The following is a 2487-nucleotide window of genomic DNA, read 5'->3' on the forward strand; positions in this document are numbered from 1 at the left end:
CCGCATATGTTTTGCATTTTTTACTTTAGGCCTCCTGTTGTAATTTTATTTTAGACTTTTATAATGGGAAAAATGCCTTCAGCTTGAATATATATTTAAAACATGAATGTGTTTCTTTTTGTTCTTTCTTTCTACACAGGTGGCAACGCCCCAGATGGACATGACGCTGGCTGAGCTGCAAGAGATGGCTGCCAGACAGCAGCAGCAGATAGAAGCCCAACAGCAACTTCTTGCCTCCAAGGTGCATAAAAAAGTACAGTAGAAAGAGATGGGTGTCTATAAGAGATTAAGGAGTTAAGTGGAGACAGTATTGAAGTCAGTACTGGACTAAAAATGAGTTCATTTAGTATATTAAATGAGTACATTCTATTGTACTTATATAATGCATGTTTATGTAGAGTTTGTGATAGACAGGTAAGGCATGGGTGGATGTGGGCATAGTTTCATTTGAGAAGCCTGAGACAGTTTACTGTCTGAGACAGTTTACTGTCTCAGGCTTCTCACTCTGCGGGACACATCTGATATCTAAACTTGTTTTTTTACTTTGCTCAGGATTGATTGACAAGAAGAAAGATATGATAGAAAATAGGTGTGATATAGTGAAATACTTAACTGAGTGCTTATTCCTTCCATGTTTTTTTTTTTTTGTTTGTTTGTTGTTGTTGTTGTTTTGCGGAAGCACTTTAAAATGTTTTTGTTCTTCTGAATCACCCACACAGTATATGCAGTTTTATAGTAACTTTAAAAACTTTGTGTCTTCTTTTACTTCCTTAAATATGCTCCTAGGGCTGTGGTTTAGGTCCTTTAGGCATTTAAGCATTCACTTCCAAGCACTGTGTATACATCAGCACAGCATAACAAGTCCAGGAATGTGACTTCCAAGCAGTCAAGTACAAGCATTACATGTATACTTGATTGCTTGGAGTAAATAAAGGGGCATTGTCGTCATCATCACCTGACCCGTGGCTGGGATGTGCTTATCTTGGAACCTGCTGGGAGAGCTCTGTCATGTTTACAATATACCATGTGACACCTGAAGAGCGATGATTGATTCTGAAACCAACCAATTTTTAAATACCATTGCTAACATTTAAGCTTTCTGTAGTCAGAATTTGTTTGATTTTTTTATTTTTTTATTTTTTATTTTTGCTGGATCCAGTGGAAGTAATGCAAACTATCTCCCTCTCAAGCTCCCTCCCCCCCTTGATTTGTTTTCAGTACTTTCCACAGTTGCATCTGTTTCTGCTATTTAACTACCTGGGAATAGCTTCCCAAGGCTACCAGGGAAAGCAAGTTACTTCCTGATTTTCATTACAGCCAAGGACTTGTGGCAGGAAATATTTTGCACTGAAAGCAAGGGTTATAGGCAAGCCAGTTATCAGTGACTTCATTTTATTTTCAGTAGCATTGCATTGTGCGAACATCATAGAAGGAAAAATGTACCTATTGTCTGTTCAGAGGAAGATGAACCAGGAAAAACTTCTATCAGTGGCCCTTATACGTGTAGCCCACAAACATTTAAGCAGTGTACATAGTGCAGTCATGCATGAGGAGGGATGTGTTTGTTTAATTATATATATTTTTTTAACAAGTGCTCTGCTTCCCCTTTGCTCTTTCTTGTCTCTAGGAACAGCGGCTGCGCTACTTGAAGCAGCAAGAGCAGCGTCAGCAGCAACAGGCATCTGAGCAGGAGAAGCTACAGCGCCTCAGAGAGAACATTGAGAATCAGGAAGCTCGGCTCAAGAAGGTCCGGGCCCTCAAGGGTCAGGTGGAACAGAAACGTCTCAGCAATGGCAAACTGGGTGAGTTCGTTAACTTTGAATTCACGACTGGATGCCTGCTAAGAGTATGGTGTGAACCATTAAAGTTTGAAATTTATTTTGGATTAAGATGCGCTGTATTTCTGTGACTGACTGTCAACATTATATTGTTTGTCTCTCTTTGCTTTCTTTCTTCTTACCTCTGTCATCATCACGCTCAATCCCTCTCCCTTTCCAGTGGAGGAGATAGAGCAAATGAATAACCTGTTCCAGCAGAAGCAGAGAGAACTAGTGATGGCTGCGTCCAAGGTGGAGGAGCTCAACCGGCAGCTGGAGTTGCTCAAAAATGGCAAAATGGATAACTTCCATGACAACCAGAGCTCAGTTGCAGAGCTGGACCGCCTCTACAAAGAGCTACAGGTGTGAAGTAATAAAGGAAAATTCAAGTCCAAACATATTACTTGTTTAAAATTAGCACAGTTTTTGATTTGTGTTTGTGCTGGTTTGGTCAGCTGAGGAACAAGCTCAACCAGGATCAAAACTCAAAGCTCCAGCACCAGAGAGAAAGTCTGAACAAGCGCAACCTGGAAGTGGCTGCTATGGACAAACGGATCAGTGAGCTCCGAGACCGGCTGTGGAAAAAGAAGGCAGCCCTGCAGCAGAAAGAGAACTTGCCCGTAAGTATTATTGCACCAAAACTACATAAAACAACAACAAACAAATAAAC

General features: G+C 40.7%; 1 protein-coding gene across 1 annotated transcript in view; it reads left to right on the plus strand.

The window, feature by feature from the left end:
- LOC102209202 (apoptosis-stimulating of p53 protein 2-like) overlaps window positions 1-2487 on the plus strand; it is a 27773-nt gene that overhangs the window by 14589 nt on the left and 10697 nt on the right. Inside the window, exons 6-9 of the mRNA XM_005744837.1 lie at window positions 140-241; window positions 1628-1802; window positions 1999-2180; window positions 2273-2437. Coding sequence (XP_005744894.1) covers window positions 140-241; window positions 1628-1802; window positions 1999-2180; window positions 2273-2437 — 624 coding nt within the window. The remainder of the gene's footprint in view (window positions 1-139; window positions 242-1627; window positions 1803-1998; window positions 2181-2272; window positions 2438-2487) is intronic.

The sequence above is a fragment of the Pundamilia nyererei genome, unplaced genomic scaffold (assembly GCF_000239375.1).
Source record: "Pundamilia nyererei isolate P.nyererei 1_Seehausen unplaced genomic scaffold, PunNye1.0 scaffold00149, whole genome shotgun sequence".
Lineage (NCBI taxonomy): Eukaryota > Metazoa > Chordata > Actinopteri > Cichliformes > Cichlidae > Pundamilia > Pundamilia nyererei.